The sequence below is a fragment of the Cloeon dipterum genome, chromosome 4, assembly GCF_949628265.1.
Source record: "Cloeon dipterum chromosome 4, ieCloDipt1.1, whole genome shotgun sequence".
NCBI classification, from domain to species: Eukaryota; Metazoa; Arthropoda; class Insecta; order Ephemeroptera; family Baetidae; genus Cloeon; species Cloeon dipterum.
In genome coordinates, this window is record NC_088789.1 from 4555690 (window position 1) to 4580323 (window position 24634).

The 24634-nt window shown below is 44.8% G+C and overlaps 3 protein-coding genes across 7 annotated transcripts; 1 reads left to right on the forward strand and 2 right to left on the reverse strand.

The window, feature by feature from the left end:
• Positions 1–3: 3 nt before the first annotated feature.
• LOC135944408 (high mobility group protein DSP1-like) lies at positions 4–9224 on the reverse strand. Of its 2 annotated transcripts, none has more exons than XM_065491317.1 (5): positions 9070–9224; positions 4343–4672; positions 1328–1488; positions 1010–1184; positions 4–913 (listed from the first exon to the last, which is right to left on the reverse strand). In XM_065491317.1, the coding sequence occupies exons 1-5, from the start codon at positions 9163–9165 to the stop codon at positions 800–802; spliced, it is 876 nt and encodes a 291-aa protein (XP_065347389.1). In that variant the 5' UTR covers positions 9166–9224; the 3' UTR covers positions 4–799. The 2 variants fall into 2 exon arrangements, with proteins under 2 accessions (XP_065347389.1, XP_065347388.1); XM_065491316.1 differs by lacking the exon at positions 9070–9224 and adding an exon at positions 6454–6922.
• Positions 9225–11188: 1964 nt separating this feature from the next.
• On the forward strand, positions 11189–11963 carry LOC135942714 (uncharacterized). Its single transcript, XM_065488991.1, has 3 exons — positions 11189–11333; positions 11400–11513; positions 11581–11963. Exons 1-3 carry the CDS (start codon positions 11291–11293, stop codon positions 11772–11774), a joined length of 351 nt encoding a protein of 116 aa, XP_065345063.1. The 5' UTR covers positions 11189–11290; the 3' UTR covers positions 11775–11963.
• On the reverse strand, positions 11946–24399 carry LOC135942713 (uncharacterized). Of its 4 annotated transcripts, none has more exons than XM_065488987.1 (5): positions 24247–24399; positions 14045–14166; positions 13272–13656; positions 12547–12743; positions 11946–12492 (listed from the first exon to the last, which is right to left on the reverse strand). In XM_065488987.1, the coding sequence occupies exons 2-5, from the start codon at positions 14159–14161 to the stop codon at positions 12211–12213; spliced, it is 981 nt and encodes a 326-aa protein (XP_065345059.1). In that variant the 5' UTR covers positions 14162–14166; positions 24247–24399; the 3' UTR covers positions 11946–12210. The 4 variants fall into 4 exon arrangements, with proteins under 4 accessions (XP_065345059.1, XP_065345060.1, XP_065345062.1 ...); XM_065488988.1 differs by lacking the exon at positions 24247–24399 and adding an exon at positions 24060–24240; XM_065488990.1 differs by lacking the exon at positions 24247–24399 and adding an exon at positions 17924–18161.
• Positions 24400–24634: the final 235 nt, after the last annotated feature.

Below are 24634 nucleotides of genomic sequence, written 5' to 3' on the forward strand. Positions count from 1 at the left end.
ACGTTTTGAAAATTTTTTCTTTTATTTTCTATGAGATACAAAACAAATACTGCCTTCACTAAGTCGATTTTCATCTAGAAATTAAATACAGAGCATATCATCGGTCATCAGTTTACTTTTTCTTTGTGTAAATAAAAAAAGAGGGTGAGGCGCGGTGACACTTTCTTAAAATGACGCGCCTCTTCTCATTCAGTAGTAGTTTGTGGTCTGCAAAGTATTAAAATATTCTACAGTATTTTACAATCAGAGTAGTGTAATTATTCTTTTAAAATGTTTTTCTCCTTAAAATGATGATTATTCTTAATTTACTTGCTTCTTCTTCATCTCCTTGTTTTTAACTCTTGTAATTTTTCAATGATTCATCCTTGTTTGTTCTATCCTTCACGTGAGGAATGTGTATAGACATGAACACGAGAACAAAATATATTATGTATAGAGGAGTCCTTATGGCGGCCGGCCTCACCACCAATTGCACTTGTTAAGCCACCAGGAGGATTTGACTCCAGCCAGCAGCAGACTGAAGCAGGTACCAAAAGAAAAAGATACACACACTTACACCTAGGAGAAAGACAATGCGCCTAACAAAAATGAAAACCGACTGCATTGCGTGCATCAGGTCAAACCCTCCCAGTTGTATGAAAAATTTTGATACAACAGTCGTCATTGGCTAAGTACAAACCTAAAAATGAAAACTCGTCTGTGTGTGTGTGAATAATTCTTTAAATGTATGTACACTGGGGGGGCGATGGTTGTAGCACAGTCTCTCAGCAGCATTATTATTCTTAAGTTTTATTACTGTTTATTCGTCGTCATCTCCATCATCATCATCGTCGTCGTCAACCTCATCTTCGGAGGCAGGCTTGGCAGGCACTCCAATCGGCATCTTGGCCTTCTTCTTGTAGGCGGTCATCTCCTGCGAAACAGAAACATTTCGAATTCAGCAAATGAAGGGGCAAACGGGGGGCAACCTTGGCTTGAGAGAGAGAGAGAGAGTGAAAAGGACACTCACCCTGTCGTAGCGAGCCTTGTCCTTCTCGGCCATGGCTTCGTACTTGGACTTAGTTTCCGGCTCGGCATCGGACCACCTGCGGCCCAGCTCCTTGGCAATGTCCCCGACTCCGTACTCAGGGTTGATAGCCTTCACCTTTGGCCTCTCATCATTGCAGAACCAGAAGAAAGCAGACCTGCCGACAAGAAACAGAGTGCGTTAGTTTCTCAGAAAAAAAAGTAGCAAGAACGCCGATCAGCTGGCAGATACCGCGCACACACACTTTCTCGCGTCAGGAAAGGAAAAAAAAGAAAAAGAAAGAAAGACAGATATACTCACAGAGAGCGCTTGGGTGCGTTGGGGTCCTTCAAGTGCTTGCGCTTCTTTCCGCGGATCTTCTCACCCTTCGCAGGCTTGTAGTCCTTCATTTCCAGCTCATAGCGCTTCTTGTCCTTCTCGGCCATCTCGTGGAAGCGCTTCTTTTCCTTGTCCAACATGGTCTGCGGACAGAATAGGGCGAAACGTTGAAAGGTCGGCCAAAATTTGCAAAGTGGCAAACAATTGGGCGGTAAGTGAGCGGCATGGGCGAAATTCGAGACGGAGCGAGATAAAAGCGGCAATAAATCGGCCACCGTGTACTCCCCCAGGCGCAGGGCCTCGGGGTCAGAGATGAAAGAAACTCCAAAGTTCTTTTGATTAGCGGACGCGCGCCTTTAGCCCCGATTTGCAGCATTGTGCGCGCGTGAAGAGCGAGCAGAGTGGGCCACTTCAAAGAAGCAGAAGAAAAAGGGCGAAATACGGAGCAGAAACAATATTTGTTTATCGCGAATTGCGCAAAATACTCTCAGCATCCACCGCAGCGGCGGCGGAGGGCGAGAGAGCGGCATCGAGCCAGCCAGCGAGCGAGCGCTGGATTTCACCAATTTCCATTCTCCCCTATTTTAAAATCAAATTGGTGGCGGAGAGCCGCATATATGCGAGTGAGAGAGCGCACTAGAAGCATTTAGAGTGGATCAATATGTGGCAATATATCTGCAGGCACCAACCCCTTTTACATGAAACGAGAGATGCTGGGCAAGAACAGAACACACACTCGCGCGCGCCGCTCTCTCTCTCTCTCTCTGGTGGAACAACTCTAGCGCGCCCCATAATTGATTCAATTTTCCATCTCCGCCGCGTTTAATTCTGCAAAATGAATTTACTCGGCGGCGACGACGCTGGGGCGGACGGCCGGCAAAGAAAAAGCAGCGTGATTTTGAGTGAAAAGTTGCACATTTTATTGAGGTAATCGATAATTATAGACCGAAACAGCGCTCCGGCGGCGGATTCGATAGCCTTGGCGAGCGGTCGTAAAGGCCGGAATAATAATTACAAGTGGAACGGTAATCAAAGTCCTTGGAGGAAAATTTTGCGCAAAGTCGCTTTCGATTTCGGCAGGGCCTATCACGTGCGGCGTCGGCCGCGTTTTAATTTTCTAACATGCACGACGAGCGAATTTAAACTGCTGGCGGATCAATAGAGGAGGAAAGGGGGTATTCTAATTTCCTCCCTGTCCATTTCCATAGCCTGGGGTGCTGCAGCAGAGCTGCTTCGGGGTGGGGGTGCGCCTCAATCGTCCACCGCACTCTGGATGCCCCCGCCCGCCCTCCCCGCGCGCCCGGCCCAATGTAAACAAAGGGGTCAAAGTGGTGAGCCCGAGCCGCGGGGCCCGCCGGGGGCCCAAAATGCGCTGCGTTACGGCAGCGGCGACGGACGCGCCGCGGCGAAATTCGGTCGGAATTGATTTTCGTCAAGTTATTAGTTTGGGGCACAAATGCAGCAGGCAGGCACCCCTAGGGTTGGGGAGATTAGACGAGGGGAGCAGCGGGGTGCGCGCGCACCTGCCAGCCAGCCTTCGTCGCTGCTTGCTCGCTCGCTTGCCGCTTGCTTGGCCGCCGCCGCCGCCACGATCTCCATCCACAAAACCTGTATTCCCACACACCGAGGATCCGGTTCTCTCTTTCTCTGCCAGCCAGTTTATTAACCAGGTGTGGACCTCGGCCAGCTAGCTAGCTAGCTTCGAGAGACTCGCACAGCTCGGCACGAATTATCAAACTCCAATAAACAAAATCCCGACGGCAATATCAAATTTCCCAATCGAAAAGAAACCACCCGAGCGGAAAAATTTAGTCGAAAAAAAGGCTTAAGCTGTGCGAGTCAGATTTTTTTATCTTTCAAATTTAAATACGCAGGCGAGTGTTAATTAGGAATCCAGCGAGCGAGCCAGGAAGAATATAAAAATTAAAAACGCGCGGCTCGCCTCGAGGTTCAACGTACAGATGACCACCGAGTGAAAAAACCAAGCGGCAGAACAAAGCGGGAGAGGGGATGTTGTGATTGTTCCGAGCCGCGCTTTCGAAAGATAAATTCTGCTTCGCTCGTTTGCGTTGCGCCAGAGTGCAGGGCAAATTTTAACGCGAATTATGTGCATTACGCTTTTCACGATGCGAGGTACCACTCAGTCCAGCGCGGCTTCTGAAATCCCCAAAAGCGATAAATCAAGATTGTCCAGATGCCCCTCGCTTTATTCATGCCGAAGCGAAAATCGAAAACGGGATATTTCCAGGAGGCTCGGCGAGGGTAAATGCACGAGAACGAGCATTTTACCGCCGCATCTGAATTATAAACAAAATGGCCGATTCAATTTCGATCGAAAACGTGAGCGAGGATCTGATTATCATGGGATATACTACAATAGCGTGGCTTTACTTCAACGCTGTTCGGAAAATAATGCCAAATAAACGGGTTTTCTTCGCCAGACCGGTTTAAATGAACCAGACGCAAAGAAAAATGGGAAAAACAATTTCTGGCCGAAAAGATCTTTTTCAAAATTAAATTGGTCCGAGCTCGAAAATCCCTAAATTTAAATAACGAGTGGCGGCTGAAGCGATGGCAACGCGGCAATAAAACGCAACATTTTGCTTTCTAATAGGCCGCTCGGCCCCAAGGATTTATAGGCCGCGGCGTGTTATCTGCCTGTGATCGAGAGCTAGCAGCGAAGCAAGCGGACGGTCGGTCGGAGTGGCCGCCGCAGGTCTCGACCTCTCCCCACCCCCCTCCCTCGGCTCGTTCATTGTCAGGGGGAAAGCCGCTACTAAGCGAGCGGGCATGAAACCGGGAAAGGAACGAGAGTGAGCGCACCCAAAGGGAATTCAAAGGATTTTGACAAGAATAGCTATTGATCATCGGCGTGGGCAGTTGCGATTGAAGGTATTATTGGCGCTTTCAGGTTAAAAGGATGCGGGGAGGGTGGGTATTTCAAGTGGATTTAAAAACACCTGGCAAGTAGAACCTTTTAAAAGAAGCGACACTCACCTTCCACCGTTCAGCACACTTCTTCGAGAACTCGGCAAACACGACCGATTCTTCAGGGTGCTTCTTCTTGTGCTCCTCCCTGCAAGTCTGCACGAAGAAAGCATAGGCAGTCATGCGACCCCTAGGCTTGCTAGAGTCTTTGTTTCCACGCGGCATTTTGCCTCTTTGTTGGTGCTGTTGATGCTGTAAGTGGAGTTGCTGCTGTGCTGCGGCCTGGTGCTGCTGCTGATGCTGTTGCTGGAACTGATGGGGTTGGAACTGCGGCTGTAACTGTTGGTGTTGCTGATGTAGCTGGTGCAGTTGACTTTGCTGTTGTGAAGGGTTTTGCGGCTAAAACAGAGAGACACACGCTCACACAAACTGCTAAATTTCGCGCCCCGAACACAGCATCTGCGCTACTGCTTGCTACTCTGCCAGAGTTTGCCTTTCCGTTCGTTCTAATTGCACGCACGGCAGGGGCAGGTGGTTGCTTTTGTTTCCCGCTTTTTGGCGCGCCAGCAGCCAAACGACGCTGGCGGTTTCCTTCGCAGCCGGTTCTCTCGCCCGCTCTCAGGAGAGAGATGGAACGGCCGGCGACCCTGAACACGCACGAATTTAATAAGAGAATAAACTGCGATCGAGCGACCAGATCGTCGCGTTAAACCTTTGCAAAGTACGACATTAAAAAGGAGAAAATATTATAATAATTGGTAAAAATAAGTAAAAAAAGAGATTGTCAATAAAATAAAGTTTTATATGAAAAAAAAAACACGAAACAGGAAATGAAACCATCACCTTGACTAATTTCAAACAAGGATTTGAATATATAGGAAATTAGGTAAATTTTTGAATAATTTTAATGTTAACCTATGGAAGATAAGGGCGCCGTGTTAAATGATTCAAATGGTGAAGGAAACACAGGGAACGTAAATGTACAAGAGGCAATACGTGAAAAACGTGCACCAAATCAAATATGAAAAAAGTAGCGTGATATATATTAACTCCGTCGCACTTGTTTTGATTTAATCGGGGGACAAACAAACACAAGCGGGCTGGCGCGTGATAAAACGAGAGCGCACGCGTATATAAAAAGAAAACTCATTACGGCCGATTCTGATAAATCATTAGCCATTAAAAAGCGGGTTAATATTTAAAAGCGCGGCCGGCGCTGCCTGCCTGCCTCCCTCATGGGCATGGGTGAATTCTTTAATTTATAGTCAAAGTTTGGATGCTGTGGGGACCAACCCTTGACTTGGCTTTCTAATCAATATTCTCCCCCTCTCAACCCTCAAACCCAGAGCGAACGAATGAACACACACGATATTCACAAAAGGAGGGCTGCTGCCACGGCCGCCGCAGCAGCAGCAGCAGCAGTGGTGGCAACATTCGTAATTTAAAAAATTGAGGGCTGGCCGGCCGATAATGGGTCGAGTTGGCAGGCACGGCCGAAAATTGGGGCGAAAAGTTGTACGGGATCGGGAGACGCGGCAGGGAGCGCGGGCCGAGTAATTGGAGGCGAAAAAGAGAGAGAATAAGCGCGCGCGGCGGCAGCGGCACAATGGCCGCGGCGTAAATAAACACGTCGGTCTCATTACACGGCGGCCGAATGAGAAAAAAGGTCTGTGTTTACATTTGGCGGCGCGCGCGGCGAAAACGCCGCTGCTTTTCCGTCCGCAAGACCAAATCGAACAACTGAAGAAAAAGAAGAAAAGTAGAGACTTTCGAACGAGAAACAGAGGAAGAGAAGTGAGAAAGGGAAAGAGAGAAAAAAAGCCGCCGTCGTCGTCGTCGTTTCTGTAGAGGGCAGCGAACGAAGCAAAACAGGTTTTCGCGCCAGCCAGAGGTTAATTAAGAATCCAATTAAAAAATTATCGATCGGGATCGACGGGCCGGGCTGGGCCGGGGCGACTCCTGGGCCCCGTCGTCGGCGGACGCGCGTGATTCCCCTCCGCGGGCGGCTAAATTAGCGCCATCCGGTCGGCGGGCCGCTCCACCACACGCGACGAGCGAGCGCGGGGGCTCCGGGGCCCCGCGGCAGCGGCGCCTGTCGACAGCTCCCGAGCAACCACCACGTGCAGCGCAGACAAAGACGTCCTCGGGTCGGGGGGACTTCGTCGGGGGCCGAAACTAACCACTGAGCCCGCGTTGGTCATGCCACCGTCCATTCCGGGGTAAGACGGCCACCAGCCGGGGGGCGCCACTGAGCCGTCTGGCCTGCCAGGGACCCCGCGGTAGTCAGGGTAGCCCCTGACGCACGGGGCAGCACTAGGGGGTGGGAAATTTTTGTACGGGAACGAGTCCGGGGCTCTGTTGTTCTGGTCGGGAGCGGGCCACCAAACACCCGGGTCCTCCCTCCAGCGTTGCTCCGACATTTTCACAAATTACACACACACACAACACACTACCAGAGCCTCCGCCGCCTCGTTCTCTACTGCCAAGACGCACTCGCCAGCAGACAGGCTTGCCAAGCCGCCGGCTGTCGCGGCAGCCTTTTCGCGGGTGGGGTGGCCGGCTGTCGCCGATTCGGCAATCGGGGGTCACGCCCGGGCGCGAGGATGCCGAAAAGCGGCTTTTCGGCAGGGCTTCCACTCAGAAAAGTCGAATTCGGCGGGCCGATCGGCGCTCGGGCAAACTGGCAACTGCGCTTCACGTTTTTTAAACGGTCCCTGAGCCAGCGCCACTAACGGAATGCCTCGCAACCAGCGCTGGTAATTTAGTGCTAGCCTCGCGCGCCGACCTCCCGAAATGACTGCGTCAAGCCGCGGTGGGTAATTTGTGAGCCGTGCCGCACCGAGGGGGGCCCAAGCCGGTCAATAGCAGCAGCGGCTGGCGTCGTGCTCGCCGCGCCCGTGCCGTGTCGAGCCGGGGTCATGCAAGAGCGCGCCAACCCGAGGAAATAATCACCCCTGCAAATCGTTGCGTCTGCGAGTCGGCCGCCGAAGCGCCGAAAAGGCGCCGACCCGGCCCATTTTTCGACGGCGTTCGATCCGAGCGGCTCTTTTATTCGTTGCTCCAGGTTTTTTCGGCTCGAGCGACGTTTCCCGCAGGGTCGGGAGGAAAAATGAAATTAGGCGAATATTGCATAGCCCCCTTGCGAGGCGGGGAGCTCTTGAGCAGAATGGCTGCTTGGCAGCTGCTGCAGAGCGTGTAAGGTCGAATAAAACTATACGAAAATGGTGAAGGCGAACGGCGTTGCTCGAGTTTTGGGGCTGCGGTCGCGATTTTTGCGAAACCGCGTCCGCCGGTTACTTATTGGAGCAGGATTCGCGCCTCTTGTCAACAAATGACGCACGAGGGCGCCAAGGCAGATGCAACTTCGGGCACCTCAGTTTGCCGCCAATTCGGCCGGATAATATTTACGTTAATATTCCGATTCAGGGGGAGGGGACAACAAACCGTCGTTTCTGGGCCTTGATCACTGATAAATAAATATATGGCTAGACATTTGGAACAAGTTGCCGCTTAAATCGGCATTTAAAATCGCAACTTTCACTAAACAATACGTTTAAAAATCGAAAGCCAGGTTGCGATAATATTGAACAAATAAATTTACTGCTGTTCAGTTTCGCTGATATCAAATTTGGCTCGATATTAACAAATTAAGTGAGAACTTCAAAAGAGTGAATTTGACATGGCAAGCCGGTAACGCATTTCCTAGCTTGTTAACAAACGGAATGAGAAACATTAATAGTGAAAAAACGCAATGTTCGTTAACTAAAGTCGAGTATACCTGAGCCAACAGTGATGCTTCCTGACGTTTGGCAGTTGGCTGCTTACTTAAGGCAGTTGTATGCTCCACAGGTCTACCGCGTCATGGCGCCTCAATTATAAAATATTTCAAGAACCGAGTCGGAAACCGCGAATGCGACACCTACACAGTACTAAGGCTTGTCTAGAGGCCAGATTGTGTATTTCAGAAAAAAATTTGCGCCAAAATAATTAGCCCTTTACAACCCCTAAAGGACAAAAGTGCGTGCCGCTAATTTGTAATTTATATTTTTGTAAGTTCGACCTTCAATTCTCCTCGCGCCATCTTCTGACACGCCATTTTGCTAAAAATAACAAAAATCGGGGGCCCCTGACGGTATATTCGGGCCCCCCGGCTTACTGGGTTATCGTGTCACACGAGCCCCCATGCTAAACTATGGCAAAACTATTTGAGCCGATAAGTGGGCCCAGGGGCCCCGAGCGGGGGTCCCATGAAAGAAAGTCCCGCTCAATTGGGCCGCCGGGCTGGGTGGGGGCAAGAGGCGCGAGGGCCGTGGGCCCTCGGCCCGGCAGGAGACGAACTCGCCCTAACCCTACCGTGTATATAAGGGATAGGGCCATAAGGAATACATGGGCCTGCATATAGCCTCGTATGCTCGCCATTGCGAACCAAGGCGACCACAAATGTTCAAGTTCGGCGAAAATTCGGCCAACCCGCCGCGACCGCGCCGCACCAAAATTCGAAGCAAAATTCGGTCGAATTTTTGGCCGCAGCAGAATCGGCCGCGAACGCTTCCCTGCCGAGCCCCGGGCCGAAACTCGGCGGCCCATGCAAAGCTTATGGCAGCCATTTGCTGGGACGTTTGTATGGAGTGTATACAAGGCTGCGGGACCCGAGGACCGGTGACATCGGCCCCGTAAAAAGGGAGAAAGGGCCCGGCCCGCAGGCCCCGCCATAAATTTGACAAAAATCAATCACCCCGATCAGCATAATTTGCAAACTCTGACAGAAATAGGAAAAAAGGAAAAATGTCACTCACCTCGTAAACGGGCTGCAGTAGATTATACGAATAGCGCGACCCACGCCACTCGTGCGGCCTATGCCAGTAACACGGCTTGGCGCTGATTGGTTGCATTCAGATCCACCGCGGTACGTTAACCAACAGTCGCGCACCTTAATGATTGTGCGTGACGTCACGGCCTCTTGACCAATAGGCGGCCGGCTTCTTTCAAGTCGACGTTATGTTTTACGACACAATTACTCAACAACCGATGCCGATTCAATTTCAGAGTCACTTTCTTTCGTCCTCAAATTTAATATTACGGGCTCTTGGGTATTCTGCAAGGGCCCAAAAGCCCAAATAATCCTATTTTTGGGACTGTTTTGCCTTGGGGGAGCGGGTGGTTCAAATCGACCAATAGCAGAGCGGTATTCCTCTCTCTGAGCGAACCTTTTAGGACATCTAGTGAAAGACCAAGGAATTAATCTCTACGCCGGGCAAATTTTCGCCTACCGGCAATGAATGAATTTACTACGTGAGCTGCTGGCGTGGAAATGTAAAAGGCGCGCAACTGCTGAGGAAACGAGCGCGGGTTTTCGTGAACATGCGCTCACGATTGCTTTTTAACTACCTCTGAAATGATTCAACTACATGGCACACGTTGATATCATAGTATCACAGTACAGTGCTGCACATGGGAGAATGATGCATTCTTTGAAACGTTATCAAATTTTTATAATATCTTGTTTGCCTTTGTCATGTTTAATTTTAAGCATTTTTAGCTATCGTTTATTAATAAAGTTTAATTAATACATTCATTGGATAACTTTATCGACCAAATATATCGACTATCTGCGTTTTTTTAATTCCATTATTTTCTTTACGATCATATTATACATAAAGAGAGTATTACACTATTTTAACGTGATGATGATGTTTCTGCTATACGCAGCTTCTAAAGAATTTTAAATTCCTTTAACACTTAATAAAATCATAGCTCACAGAACATTTCATTTATATAGTGAAATATAAATAGATAAAAACAGGAAATATGTATAGTCAGGGTGATAGGTGATAGGAATTGTCTGCACTTAGTTTTTGCATCAAACTTATAAGATCTCCATTCTCCATATCTGACAAGATTATACTTTTTCGCTAAATCGGTAATTAAATTTAAAAATTGTGGTGGTTGACGAAATTTGTATCTCATCTCACTCTGTAGGCTTCATGTTGCCAAAAATACTTCATTATTTTGTAACAACGGTTTAATACCATTCAAATAGTGAACTAAATATTAAATTCATTAATTGGCTGGTTATTATAGCATTTTAATTTTAGAAGTGAAAATATCGTAAAATTAATAATACAGAATTATCAGGTAAAAAAAGGTTTTTTGCTCAGATGCCTTCCAGGATAATAGTAGGAACTTTATTTGAAACAATTTTAATATATTGGCAAACAATAATAATAATTCCTCTAGTACAAATGCATCCGCAAAAAAATTATATTTAATACTATTTTTCATTTTAGCGCAAATTTTGCTTCACAAAAGCGATAAATTTAAAGAAATTGATTCCGTGAAGATAATTTTCATTGGTTCAAATATTTATTGCACATTGATTATGCAGTATGCAACGTATGCAATTTAATTTATGCGCATGACTTTGAATTAAAACCATTTTTATATTTTAGGATAAAGACGTCCTGTTTTTTGCATCAATTAGTTTAATAATACTGTAAAATAATATTTGAGATGATTTAATATCATGCAAATATTTAGAGCTGGCTTTTATGCTGTTTTCTGTGAAGCCAGCAAAAGGAGAGCATTAAACAGAATAAATAAAGGAAAAATGGCAAACTCTATTTGCTTGAGCTTATATTTGATTATTTTAATGAAATTTAAAATTAGCAAAATTGTTTTCTCCAAGATTGGAACGAAAAAGTGATGCATAAAATATATAAAAACAAAATCTTAAAATTCTTGCTCCCTATTGCTCTTAATTATGTGTACAAAAAACCACAATCGCGCCTTCCGGTGCAAAGGCCATTGCCGTCCGTCTTAACAATCAGAGAATAGGATGTTTATGAGGCTTGAAGAGTTTTAATTAAAGCATATTTTGGTTTCGGTTATTGTGGCGAACCAACTTCTTGTTTATCGGCTGCTGCGACGGGTCTGTGGCTGAAGACTTGGGCTGGGTTTCTATATAAAAGGATCGTCGCGAATCTTGGTGAGAAGGAGAGTGAATCAACGCTCGACACCATGAAGACTCTCGTTCTGCTGTTCGCCGTTCTCGCCGTAGCATGTAAGTGTATATCAACTAATTTGAGTTCCATGTTAATCATCATCGAATATATTTTCGCATCACAAGACGGCTCACAGTACGTTGGCCAACAACAGCATAGGCCTGTGACTCTGCCTGGACAACGACCCCATGCTGTCCCTAGCCCTCGCCGTCATACTATCCCTCCTCGCCGTCTGCACGGTGAGTTTCGTTTCTCAAAACAGTTGAAAAATGTAAAGAGCAAATTTTTAATTAATTCGCTTTTCAGGCGGAGTCCACGATAATGAATGGAACCAGGGCAAATGGAACAATGGTCACAACCGCCCCGCTGGAGGACAGACGAGACCCCAGATCCCCAATCACCAAGGAGAAAAATGGAACCAACACAACGGCAACATCCAGAATCGCCCAGCAGGTGGACACGCCAGGCCCGCTGTGCCATCCTACTCTAACGGAAAATAAGCAGAGTTTTTCCTATTTATATATATATATATATATGTGATCTAAATATTTTGGAACTCAGTGAGCATTTCTGTACTTAACGCAGTCGTCCAGGACTTTAAACCTTTTTGATTAAATATGTGATTATCGGTCTTAGCAAATTGTGATAAAAATAATTTAATAAAAACACTCTTTTGATTCCAGCTTAAAGATAGCAGTTTTACTGTTCAGAGCAAAATTTCATTAGTCAAAGACAAGATTAGAGTTAAGGTCAGAGACAGAGCACCATAGAGTGGTGTGTAAGACTTTTCACTTAATCGATTTCACATAATATTGAGTCTTATATGACTAACATCACTACGCCTTGGTCAGCAGGCCACGGCCTACACTTCGATAAATATAGTACATTTAACAATCAAATTTAAAAGTAGAGTTGAGCAGGGCAGGTGAGCTAATTTTAGGCAGGACTTGGAGGCTCCACTCGAAGACGGCCTCGCAGCTCTTCCAGAGACTTGCTCTTGGCCTTGTTGATGCGTTTGTACTTGACGTCCTTAGGCTTGGTCACTGAACGGTGATTGTTGCCCATGACTCTGTTGAATTGATGCTGCTGACCCCCCGCGGGAGGCGCAGGTATCCAACTGGGGGGCTCTTCCAGGTCCACGCGACTCGTCCGCAAGGGCGGCTGCCGTCTCAGCTTTTTCTCGCTCCCCTCTACCGATCCGCTGTTGTTGTTGTTCAGCTGCAAATTAATTAAATTAAGACCATGGCTGAAAATCAACGCATTTATTGTTACCATCTCTTCTTCCTCGGAAATTAAAGCTTCATCATCGGCAGTAGGAGCGGTGCAGTCATTGGAGACGTTGTTCTGCCTTTCAGGGGTCAATTGCCTTGGAGGGTCTTCCGAGTCTTGATCTTCTTCAACACTATACACAGTCTCTAAAACCTCTGGCCTTCTCAAAAACGAGTTGCTTCCACGCTTCCCACCAGCACCTATAAAAAAGGACAGTACATAAATATATATCACTATAGAAAATAACCCTGCATAATATTTCATTCCCACGTATATAATACATATATGAAAAGGTAAATGAACAAATCTCTAAAATGAGAAGCAGAAATTAAAATGGAAGAACGCACAAAACTTTCAATAAAAAAATCAATTATAAATATATCAGCAAGACCAAAGTTGAAAATTTAACTGCGGAAACAGATTTAAAAAATAATCAGTTTAGTAGCATTATTTACCATGTTCACATTAACAATGACTTGGATGAGAATAATCAAAATAATTATCAATGTAAGACAGGATTTTAAAAATTAAATTTTGCTATCCATTTCCGAAGTTTTAGCAGTACCGACCTGAATATCATAATTGTCTAATTTGTCAGAGCCAACAGGAACAGTAGCCCAGTGACACAAATAATTCTTTTGAGTTTTTATGTCTTCGCAGTGCCACCGTTTCAAACCCATGTTTATTGGCACAATATACTACTTCAAACAAAGCGGTTGTTTGCTCACCTGAATTAGAAAATTTAGTTGCATCTGATATGCTTCTTTGAACAGCGGCGGTGGTGCTGTTGTAACGGAGCACGGAGGACAAAGGCAGTGCCAGCTGCAGGTCCATCGCAGACCCGTCCTCGAGCACCACCGCGCTATCATTGTCGGCGGCAATGTCAACATCATTTGTGTCAGGCAAAGACGAGTCGAGGCCAGAGTCGGCCAAGCGCTGCTGGAGAGCTCGGATGGTTCTCGATTGGCGCATCACACATTTGTCTCGGTTGATTAGGAGCGTCCGTATTTCCTTTTGTTTCCTGCACAGCCCAGCCTCCAGAAGCAAGAGCTGAGATGACAGGCCCTTCAGCTGCTCGGCGTGTTCCCGAGCCAGTTTCGCCATCATTTCCTCCTGAATTGTACAAATTCAAATTAAATATCATTATTTTCAAATGAACAAAAACTTTTATTATGTGGTATCACTTTTCATAAATTCTTGAACTTAAATTTCCGCGGTTCAATAAGTTCTTTAAAACCAGGTGGTGTGGAATTTCGCTGCTTTTTAATTAAATAATTTTCTACGTACACATGAACGCAGGGCTTTTGTAACTGGATATCAAAGACAACAACAGAGCCTAAAAATCGATTCGCAACGAGAATTTCAAGAGAGCACCAGCAGCAGCAGCAATAAAAGGTGCGATTGAAACCTGAATCTGCGCGTCTGTCCGTTCAGTCGGCAGAGAGCAAAAAAGCGACCTTAGTGTGTGTGTGTGTGTGTGTGTGCTTGTTAAAATATATACCTGAGCCTTAGCGCGGCGGCGCCAAGAGAGAAGCTGATGTGCTTGGCTGCGATGCCTTTCCCTGAGGTCGTGGATCACCTGACATGCCTCCTCAAGGGTGGTTGGCTGCACATCCATATCTCCTGAAGCACACGATTAGATTTTTATTTAAAATAATGTACTTATGTCAAATCTTTTTATGCCATGTTAATATAGATTTTGATTGAATATTTTCGACTACATTATCGCTGAAGGATTTTTTCAAATAAAGAAAACATTCATTGAACTGATGATAATTCTGCGTAAGTCGTAAGGTAAATTCGTCTTTAAATAACAATATTTTTGCAGTTTTTAAAAATATGTTGATTGTGCGCTTTCCAATTAAAGTCCTGATCAGCTAGAACACAATTAAAAAATGTAAATGGGTATATAAGCCAACGTGGCAGCAAAAATTGGAATCAGCTCGCTAGAGAAAAGAGAACAAATCGATATTCCCAATGACAAGTGCAGGCGGAAAGCAGGGCATTCATTATTTGCGAGAACGGTTGGGATTAGTGCATCTAGCAACCAGAGTCAGAGAAAGCGTCGGCTCTCATCTGGGAAAAAGCGGTGGCGATTTCGCATCGGCAAATAATGAGAATGAATGGGCTTCTGATTGAAGGGCGGGCGGTTGCCCATCCGAGAGAAAAGCAGCAGCAGCAGCACTCGGAATCGTGTTAAACTAGATTCAGCAGCTCTCAGACAAAAGAGAAGTTGAGTTGTGTGATGCCGGGGCAGAGGAAAAAAGCTAGCGGTGGTGGGAAATCTGCAGGCGGCAGGAAAATAGGTCGATTTCCCGGCAGCGGCAACAAAGCTAGGAGCATATAGACATCTTTTATCACTGCCTTGAGAAGTTGTCAAGCCAAAACGGCGTGCTTGTTGTCCGGACACTAGCCCCGCTGGGAAATAATGTGTTTGTGAAAAATGGCTTGATCCGTGTTGCGCGCGATAAAATCTTGTTGGCATTGCCTTCGCTCTTTCAGAGGCTATTTTATGAAAGATGGTGCACCGGCCTAATACGACTTGAAGAAAAAATAGGCTAAAGGGGTTAGGAGAAAATTAGGGTTGCGTTTCAGCGGGTTATTTCATGAAAAAAAACATCACATATCTGAACGGTACGTAATTTAAAATTTTCAATATTTCAACCGACATGTATATTTATTTAATTTTACCTTTAAAAATTCAGCGATTCGATTAAGGATAGTTACATTCTTTTGTTTGACAAAACGTGTTATGGTTGTAAAATGGATTCCGGTGCAAATATGGCTTCCTAAAATTTTAGTCAGTTTTTTTCTTGCTTAGTGTCCGCTGCGACAAAGAACCCAGTGAAAATGATTATGTATATACGTATGCTTCCAAATATTCAGTGGAACTGTTTGGCTCAATTTAAATTCTGTGTTTTTTTAACATCAAATGAACAATTTGAAACAACAGTTTTTTACTGCCACATTTTGTCATGTTTTTAAAATAAACGAAACTGTTTTGATAAATAAGTAATGGGCATCATATTTCCTTCTATATTTACAATACTTTGCATGTAACTTGCTAGCAACTGACTCTGTTTAGTACGAATGTTTACACAGAGTGATCTCATTTTAACTTTGTGTTTTGCGGTTGCTTACAAACTTTACAATTTGCACAGAATTCAGCTCCAAGATACCTCAAAGGCTTCTTCCTTAATGAGCGTCTGAATGCAAAGCTTGTCAACAGTCACATTAATTGTAATTGGGTTCGTGCAGGCAGGCAAAGACATGTATAGAGTTAACTCATTGTGCATTGTACATTATTTAAGGCAGTCGGCGGGAGGCTAGGCCTTCATAAATTTAAAACAGGAAGTTGGCAAAAGTCATCTGACGCGCGCGCGGCCAGCAATTCCAGTAGCTCGACGAAATTTTGCTTAACTTGGCGAAATAAGAACCTCAAACGCGCCCGCGGCGCACTTTAACTAATGCAGAAAGCGCGAGTCGCTCTCACGTGAGAGCTAGTGTGAGTTTCCTGCTCTGATTTGTTAATTACCGGATTTTAATTCTCCAGTAATTTCCCGCGGCGTGTGTTTCAGCGCACGCGAGGCCGCAGAACTTGTGCGGCTGCGGAACGTGCTCTGGGGCTTCCCGCCAGGGGTGGAATGCACCCTCGCGCGGTGCACGTTTGCTTCATCAGCAGCCTCCGCGCGCGAGCACATACAATTATTCTAAAAGGCCAACGGCCCGCGACGACGAGTACAAAAATCACTTTCGCGTGTTTGTTCTGCGAGCGCCGAGCAGCGAAATTAAGCCGGCTCGTGATTAATAGCGGAAAGAGAGGCGGCGCGGGCAAAAAGCTATTCCAGCAGCTCTTCGCCGGGGACGTGAAAAATGGTCAAACTTTTTAATACCTCACAAACTTGATCAAAACTATCTTCTATGAAGGATAGCGTAAATTGTGATTGATGAAAATGGGCTTCTTACAATTTAAAGCGCCATTTGTCACCCGGTAATAACATTTAAGGCATGTTAAAGAGTGATAAATTCAACAAACAAAATAAATTTGAGCAATACATTATGCACGTATGAGGGTGTCAAAGAATGATGAATCTTTCTTCGTCTTAATAAGATTTGTTTAAGCATAATTTATAAGCATATCATTATTTATTGTTTGTGCATCGTGTCTTATCCTTCTTAATCTAAATAGCTAAATATCAATTTAAAAATTTGAGAAGTTTTTTCCCTTGAATGATGACCAAGATTTGCTCGATTTAATTTTTCAGTATCTACATACGCAATTTTTTTTTTAAATTAAAATCCATGACATTTGTTAAGTATTTATACAGGTTTAGATTGCCCTACAAGATATCCATTTTAAGTTCTCATTAAAAAAACAGTATAGTTTTCAGAGAGACGCAATTCTGACTAACAATGCAATTTATAACATTCGCTCATGGAATCCAGCCAGTTTTGGCAATTTTCCTTGTAACGTAATGCCATTTTTGGCATGTTCTCGTGGTTCCAACTGACAAAATCAACAAATGAAAGCTATTAAGTACTCACACTTGCTCCTGTTGCTACAGTTTCTCACGTCCCCCTGTACGCTCCGCATTAGCATGTAGGGGGATAGGGGTGTGCCTCCCCGTGTGCCGGGCACGTCGGTTAATCTGCGAAAAGAGCGCCAATTTGGCTCTTTTGTTTGCTACAAGAAGCACTCAAAGCCTTGAATAATGACGCACACGGCACACGGCAGGCACCGAACAAAGCCAAGGCAAATCACTCCAGCTTCTGGCAGCCAACAATGCTTGTTGCGCTCTAAACAAACAGCTCGCGCAAAATGACGAGTATCAAAAGAAGTGCGCGCAAACAAGCGGCAGAGTATTAATCTCTGATGTCTCTTTTGTCCGTAAATTTCGACTGTATTTTTGACTCGCGGTTTTAAAATGAAAAATTCGTCCAAAAATATTGAATTTGAAAAGTATTTACTAGGCAAATTATTGCGCTCATTAATATTTAAAAATAATTGTTAATTTTCACCATTTTTGATTTCATTATCTCAGTAGAAAACCGAGTTCAACGTTCAACACCATAATTTGTGTAAACTAAGTCACCTTTTGTATGTATAAAAAGTATTTATTCATCCTGTAGGGATTATCCTAAAAGCAACCCCTTTCCACTATTCATGTAAAAGCTCTGAGCATGGTTTAAAATCCGTTCTGTATAATGCAGTACGGTATTTTCCTAAAGCTGCGGCTAAGTTGAAAAAATACACTTGATGAAATGACAGAGCCAGTGTTTCCAGCGAGTGGGAAAATGGAATGCGCGCTGAGAATATGTGATCACGGCACTTTTCCTTTTCTCAATGTTGGCAAATATCGACCAGACAAAAATTCATTACCAACTCTGGCAGCTGAAACAGTCCCTCAGCACCTCAGAGGATGGAAGAAGAAAAGCAGCAACGATCCATCTTGGTACGCTCGAGCATGTATCATTGCCAGCATTCAATTTGAAGCTCATTAACATCGGGTCCCTGGAGCGGGTTGCGTCTAATTTCTAGAGGGAGTGGGATCGATCGCGGGTCACCCAACTTTGATTCCACCGCTGGGAAAAGAAGCAGCCGCGATGTGTTCAAACGGAGCTGATGCAACATGTGTAAATGTAACAGGGTCGATAATTTGAGTCTTTTTTAAATGTCTAAAGAACATATTGTAATATTTTAAATTAAATAAAAGAAAAAAACTAAAAGGATAAAACCTACTATATTACCAGTCCGTTGGCTCGCATTGTTAAGGCATTTTCAGGAGTGTCAAAGCAATGTGAGGTATTTGAGCAATTCGGGGATCTGGCTGCCCAATGTCAAGTATGGCAAAAAGTGGTTAATTTATTGACTCTTGAAAAAATTTAGCAATAACTTTTGAAACATATTTTCAAAATAATGCCTGAAATAACTGATTCGTCTAAAATTCGCGACCCAGAACACATACGTTTGCCCTTAGCTGGCGCAAATAGAGCCAACAGATTGCAGCCAACCGTTTCCTTCTCATCTCTGCTATCATTTTATTGATGTTTTCCAACTACATATCGGAAAGCAGCGCGGCGCAAAATTGAGCCCCTTTGCTCTGTGGATATGATGCCACTTTTCAGAAGCGAAATCGCCCTCGTGCTTTTTCTGCACAGCGCAAAACCAGGGCGTCTCGGCAAGCTGCCTCAAAGCCAAACTTTGACAGCGCTCGTCGAAACTTCTCTGGCGGGCAAATAAATGCTGCCATTGGAGCAAGGCGCGTAATATAAATCAGAGCGATAAAGGCAGCAAGCTGTTTACGGGAATGCGATATTTATTCAGATTGTTTGTCAGCACTGCGAAACGCTGCTGCCGGCAGCCGTGGACGCTAATATTTGGCTGGATTTCGATCAAATCCAATATTGCGTCGCGAGAGTTGCTTCATCAGAGCAATTGTGGAAATACAGCGCGCAGTTTAGGTGTGCAGTGTGCGTTGTTTATTTTCGATTTGCGCACTCGGAGATTGATTTTCCCCTCACATAATTAAGCGTCACATCGCAGCGCGCAGAGCCATTCGTTTAATCATTTTCCATGCCCATTCAAATCGGCTTATTTACGTTATTTTCCTGGAAATTTTCAATCTGCTCCTCCATTTGATGTGATTTTCGGCAACGTGAAATTTCCTGTTTGCATCCGTGTGCTACACTGCAAGTCAGGGGAGAGAAAATGTCACTGCGCTGCATTGAGAAAATCTCACCTCGCCGTATGTCACTATACCTGGGGTGTCAAAGGTGGGTTTTCCCCCCGCGCATCAGTGATATGCGGCGGGGTGAGAAAATGTCACTGCAGCGCAGTGATATTTTCTCACCCCTGACTTGCAGTGTAGCATTGATTTTAACCTAATTTCTCATGGGAAACGTCGCTCGTGCCCGTTTCGGAAATGGAAAATGACTTGTTGATGCGTGATCTAATTAGTTCCTCTGCCACTAAACCCTTAGAGACAATGGTGTGAGCAACAATGTGAAATATCTGCAGTCTCTTAACATGCGACTGATTTTTAACGGGAAAATACATATCGAAAATAACTTGTGATAGCTGCACCTCAATAAGTCGCTGCTGATGCGATATTATATATAAAGTATAAATACTATATGTAAGTGGTAAAAAGTAATAAATTTAATGGCAAGTTTGAATTATGTTAGTCGTGTAATTTATCAAAAAAAAAAAAAAAAAAATACAAAATGAGCCACTTTTAACAGTGCTCTATTTAGTTGAGCTTGGTGAAAGTAATTAAGTAGTTTTAGAGTGATGTTGCAAACAATTTGAGAGTTTTTAGCAAGAGTATAAAAACAGACAAATTTTAAGCTTTGCTTGGGTCCGGCACTTTTCCCTAGCTCATAATGAAAGCGGAGCGGATGAAAGATACACTTTTTTAAAACAGAAACTTGAATTTAGCTAAAAGGCCGCCATCATCAACAGTTTATTGACGTTTTAAAGTCATGAATTGCAGAGCGCATACAAAGGCTCGGGAGGAAGCTGCGAGAGAAACGACTTTCGCTTTGATTATATAATGTCAGGTAATGGTGTGGTCGTGTACAGAGGCGAGCTGCACGGTGACAACGAGCTGCTGGATGAGTGACAAGGCACACAAACACCCTGTGCATTTTCCAAGAGCTGCAGGGAGGCGGTCCTTGACCTGAATCTTCATTTTCTACTCTTCATATTTAGGTTCTCTATGGATCGAATTTATTTGCATGTATTTTTTGGAGTCGGTTAATGCATTAATTTGCCGATTAACATAATCAAACTTAAATTTTCTTATAAAAACTGCGCAGTTTATCGTTTCAGCTCTAATGACAACATTTTAATATACAAATATCTCTTTTTAGGAGACCACAAAATGTTCACTAAGTTATTCATTTAAACATCGTGTTTTATTACGGTTTGCCGCGACATTTTGATGTTCGTTCCTTATTGACACACTTGTTGCCTCCTGTTTACCTATAGAGCCATAATGTCATTCCACTTTGAAAGCTTCATTATATATAGATTTCTAAAATTGTTCGTATTTCATCAGATACGTTTTGCACACCTGTGGCAAAAGTGTCTTTAACTGGTTATCATCGATTCAATTTAATATGGTTAGTGAATATTTTTTGCGAGCTCTGTAACCTTACATAATTCAATATGATTCGCATAAAATTGCGTGGCAAGTAGCAAGAAACAATTTAAAATATATATTTTGTTCGGAAACTCAATTCCAATAATTTTAAGGAATATTGTATGCTAACGAGGATGATATTGTGGTGCAGCAAGGTAGAAGGCGGCTCTGAATTTCGTCGTCGCAGGAGCGAGAATGACCAGGTCACTCGAGCTCGCAGCTCGCTGCAGAATCTGGTTTGCAACAAAGGGGCGGTGGCGGCGCGGGGTGACCTCGAAAGTGAGTTTCACCCCGATGTTGCCCTCTTCCCCGTTGCTTTGCTACCCAACAAGTGCTGCAATGCGGCATCCGACCGCGCCGCTCGCCTCCGTGTGTGTGTGCAGTGCAAAGGAGAGCCGATTTCAGCGAAAATCCGAGAGCAAATATTAACACGACGCGTCCAAAACACGGAGGATCAATTAAATGCGCGATTTCTGCGGCCTGCCAGCTCCTCCGGCCTCCGGCTGGGCCCATTGTTAATGCAACAAGTTTGGTTCGCGTGGACGCACGGATGGATGGAGTTAAAGGGGCCAATCGATATATGCTTGTGTGCGAGTGAGAAGAGAACGAGGCCTCCTGCGAAACGGGCTCGAACGACCTTTCAAACTTATAGGCCAAACCAGCGGCACGCGCCTCCTGCTTTATTAATTTAGGCGCCAAACTTAGTCTTCATGATCGAGCCTTTCCCTGAAAAACCGCCGAGAGGTAACAAAACAACTGCGGCTAAATATCAGCTTAATACCAGACTGCACAAATAAACGCGGGCTTATTTTACAGATCGCTACGAACGGCTAACATTGACACAAAGTAAACGCGCGCCGATTGGTGATCAAATACTGCCGCATTTGCTACATTATTTGCACAAAGTGAGAAAAGACCTGCCGACATGAAATGCTTTCAAAAGGAAAATCGACGTGCTCTTAGCGTAATTGAACAAACGTTTCCAGGTATTCGATGAGAAATACCATTGAAATATAAGTAAGCGCAAACAAATTAAGTGCAAATTGCAAATATTTTATCTGTCGATTTAAACTCAAAGATAAAACAAAACAAAGTAAATGAGAGCGATTTTTTTAGCATCAAAAATATCTTTTCTGTCCTGAAAACCCAGACTTATTTCTGTTCAGTTTGTGCATTCTGAAGAACAAAAAGCAGTGTTACAAAGAAAATTGGCCAGTCGTTAGAACAATAAACCAGGCCTTTTCTTAGTGTAACTTTATTTATACAAATGTAATTAACTAAAAAAATATATAATTTATTGCTCTAACGACTGGTCAATGAGGGTCAAAATACGCGACTTATGGTAATAAAAAATCTAAATCAAGATTTACGACGACGTGGCCCCTTTTGTCGAGGCAGCCCCGCACACGCCACGCGTTTTGTATGGTGCAGAACAAAAATCAGCGGCCGCCGTCACTCAGTCGAGCCAGCCAGCATCCGCCACTGAGGGAGGAAAAAGCTCTGCGGGCTGCAAGTGCGAAAACAACACAACAACCTGTGGGGGTGAATCGTGCGAATAATTAAAAATTGCAAAACGAGGAGCGAGTGCGCGGCAGACAAAACCGCATACGTTCCCCGCCAGAGAGCAAAAACCCTTTCGCTCCCGCGGCGCGCAAAATGAGATCCCGCTTTTTCCTTGTAGCAGCCTACCCTCCTCATCAGAAGCAGCTGCTGGCGAACAGGAAGACGGCGATTTTGCTCTTTTGTACGGTGCCAAAGCGGATTATTAACGTGTAATAATTTCATCTCCCGCTTTCCAACAGAAAACACCCGAGACTTTTTCGGTGCCTCCACCTTCTTGTGCCAAAGGACGCAGTTCCTTTGACGTCAAAGTGGCGCGCACAAAAAATCAATCCCAAGACACGCTGCTTTTTGCCGCACTATTTTATTTCTTATTTTTCTGACCACTCACAAAAAACTCCGGGTTCTCTAAACACAAGATTTTAAAGAGAGTAATATTAGTTTGCTCTGAGTGAAATATTTTTCTTTTCATTCCTGAAAGCTTCAGAGCCTGCTCTCGTTTCTTGTTCAACGCGCAGAGAAATTAAGTCAATGATAAATCATTAAAACTTTCCCGAGTAAGACGCCAAAGTGAAGTCACTTAAATTCGGCTGGTTTGAGTGCAAAACTAATCGCAGGAAAGTTTGAGACCGGTGCTTTCATGCTGCCTCAATTTGTCTCTTTCCTCATTCAAGTGGAAAATGACTCTTGCGAAGAGAGTTTAAGGGCTGCCTGTGCAAATGAACTCGATTTTTCCACCCTACTAGTTCAAGTGCGGAACTGAAGAGGTAGAGACGGCGGCGGCTGCGTTGGTGCTGATAAAAACCTCAATGATGAAGACATTAAAAAAGGTTCTTTTGCTATCGAACGAGTTTTTGATCCGCAATTTCGAAAAAGCAAACAATTCCGCTGAAGTTATCAAAACAAACGGTTGCTTAAAGTCAAGCAATAAATTTGTAGACGGTTGGCTGTCAGCGAAGCTATACAGCGACTTGTTGATTTTCAAGCTGTTTTTATTGCTAACAGCTAAAAAAATTGTGCTGAGATAAAAAAATCGTTTTGATTATCATCATAATTAGAATGGAAATGTTTCCTCTACTTCCCAACTGAGTTGATAAAGTTCATCGAAATTTTTTATCGAAATAATATGAAAGCAACATTTTCCAGGAACTGCTGAGGTAATAATTATAATGTTTTATCATTAAACAGATAAAAATCAGCTTTTAATTCACTACATATTTAAACGTATCCGAAAGACAGCTAGCTAAAATCAGTTCGTATATAGAATGACAAGGCTTTTCTATACACAAAGCGGAGTGTAAGCTTTACGAGTGCATTGTGCGCGATTGTAATTGAACCGCTACGTCGGCGCACGAATCGCCGAGGAGAACGAAGCTGCATCTATATATCATCTATCTTCTCGTTTTCAATGAGTATATTTTTTATTTTGGCCGCTGCCGTGAAAGTAACGAAATCGTAATGAAATGATCTCCCGAGATTGTGGGAGGTGCGCGTGGCCTTGCAGGTGAGGCCACTGACCCCTCCACCCCCTCAGAGCAAGGCTAAGAAAGGCGAGCGCAACACACGCCGTGAAAAACAACACTGAACTCACTCAATTGTATGCGAATTTACGGAAGAGTATTGCACACGGAATCGGTTCGGTGCGGGAGAGAAACATTAATGCGGGAGAGCGGTAGCAGTTGCGGAAATTTTTGCAAACAGGAGGAATTCTTAAGGAGACAACTTGTACGAAAGGTAGCTGGCGTTATGGTGAAAAAAGTGGCGACGGTTGCTGCCGTCATATGATTATAAAAGGTAATAAACTCTCCTTACGTATAATACGAGTTCAAGCAGCACACAGCAGCGGCGGCGGCGGCAGCGAGACACCGCCGTGCATACGGCAGGTGATCGCAGCCCGGCTTATCGGTACCAAGGCCGCGCCAACACCGGACTCGGGCGGACACGCTCGCGCAAGGGTTGCCGGGTGGCTGGGGCTACTTTCGACCAGCGGTTTACTCACCCTTCAGTCTCTCATGGTCTGCAAAGTCCTACTCCGACAGCAGGGGCTCCGCTCCGTTCCTTTCTGACCTGCCACTGCTGCCAACCGAATTATGGACACGCGCACTGCACTCGATCGATGCACCGGTGGGGCTGCGGCTGGCGGCTGCTTTGTGGCTCGGATGGGGGTCGGAGTTAGGATTGGAATTATTCCTGCGTTGGAAAGGAGGAAGGTCGGAGAGTTGAGGTGCCGCGTTCTGCGTGCGAATTCGCGTGAAAGGTTGGCAAAATTTGTCCGCACCTGCTCGTTCACCACCTGTCAAGCACCAGAGAGGGCAGCATCTTTACACACGGCGCAGCGCACGCTCGCTCACTTGGTACTGCAGGCGTATTAATTATTCACTCAAGTA